The sequence below is a fragment of the Anneissia japonica genome, unplaced genomic scaffold (assembly GCF_011630105.1).
Source record: "Anneissia japonica isolate Jap-2015-1 unplaced genomic scaffold, ASM1163010v1 scaffold6788_len1366326_cov149, whole genome shotgun sequence".
In the NCBI taxonomy this organism is placed as follows: domain Eukaryota; kingdom Metazoa; phylum Echinodermata; class Crinoidea; order Comatulida; family Comatulidae; genus Anneissia; species Anneissia japonica.
Genome location: NW_022692324.1, coordinates 644,189 through 644,906, shown reverse-complemented (window position 1 = coordinate 644,906; position 718 = coordinate 644,189). Strand labels below are relative to the sequence as shown.

The window sequence follows — 718 nt, the reverse complement described above, 5'->3', positions numbered from 1 at the left end:
GCCTAGGCCCTACCTACCTTTTCATATTCCAATTCTAAGCCTAGTGTAGAAGGTTAGGGCCTAGTGTCGATCTGAATTTGAACAGTTCTACAAAACTCACCTTCAAATATCTCTTTCAAACTTTGAAGATTCCACTCCTCAAGTTTTTCCGATACATAGCTCGTCATTTTAAAACAAGAATAACCACTTTGAACAACAATCAATAGGACATCAAGTTTACCGCGTCGTCGTGATGAAAACTTTGAGCGCGAACAATAAAATGGCTAACAAACGATGTCACTTAAGACGTCACATATTCATAAACCAATCAGAAATGAGATGAGTATATCTTCACCAGATTCTGTGTTGAGTAGGATTTTAACATTATTTTGGTTAGCGTTAATAACCAGGAGCATTGGTAAAATAGACCAGGAAAGTGTTAAAAATATTTCACCAGGAAATATTCACCACCTATTTTTTAGAGTGTATCAATTGTAATTACTAATTATATCATTATATTAACCATCATTAATTTAGTATATTATTATTATCGTTTGCATAGCTAAGTCATTGTATCACTAATAATAACATAGTCAAATGTAGATTTTTTTTTTTTTTTGGTGCTTTATTAACATCGCCACCTTCCCACCATAGGAATCGTAGAAAATCCCTACCTTATGTTGTGGGGCTACACGGACCTGATAGAACATGCTTTTAATGTCACCTATTAAGGCAATTC

The 718-nt window shown here is 34.1% G+C and overlaps 1 protein-coding gene across 1 annotated transcript in view; it reads right to left on the bottom strand.

The window, feature by feature from the left end:
- The window catches only part of LOC117100242, a 5,921-nt gene extending 5,459 nt beyond the window's left edge, over positions 1–462 (bottom strand). The window contains exon 1 of the mRNA XM_033239843.1: positions 101–462. Within this exon, the coding sequence (XP_033095734.1) occupies positions 101–167 (67 nt within the window). The 5' untranslated portion in view covers positions 168–462. The remainder of the gene's footprint in view (positions 1–100) is intronic.
- Between the last annotated feature and the right edge of the window lie 256 nt (positions 463–718).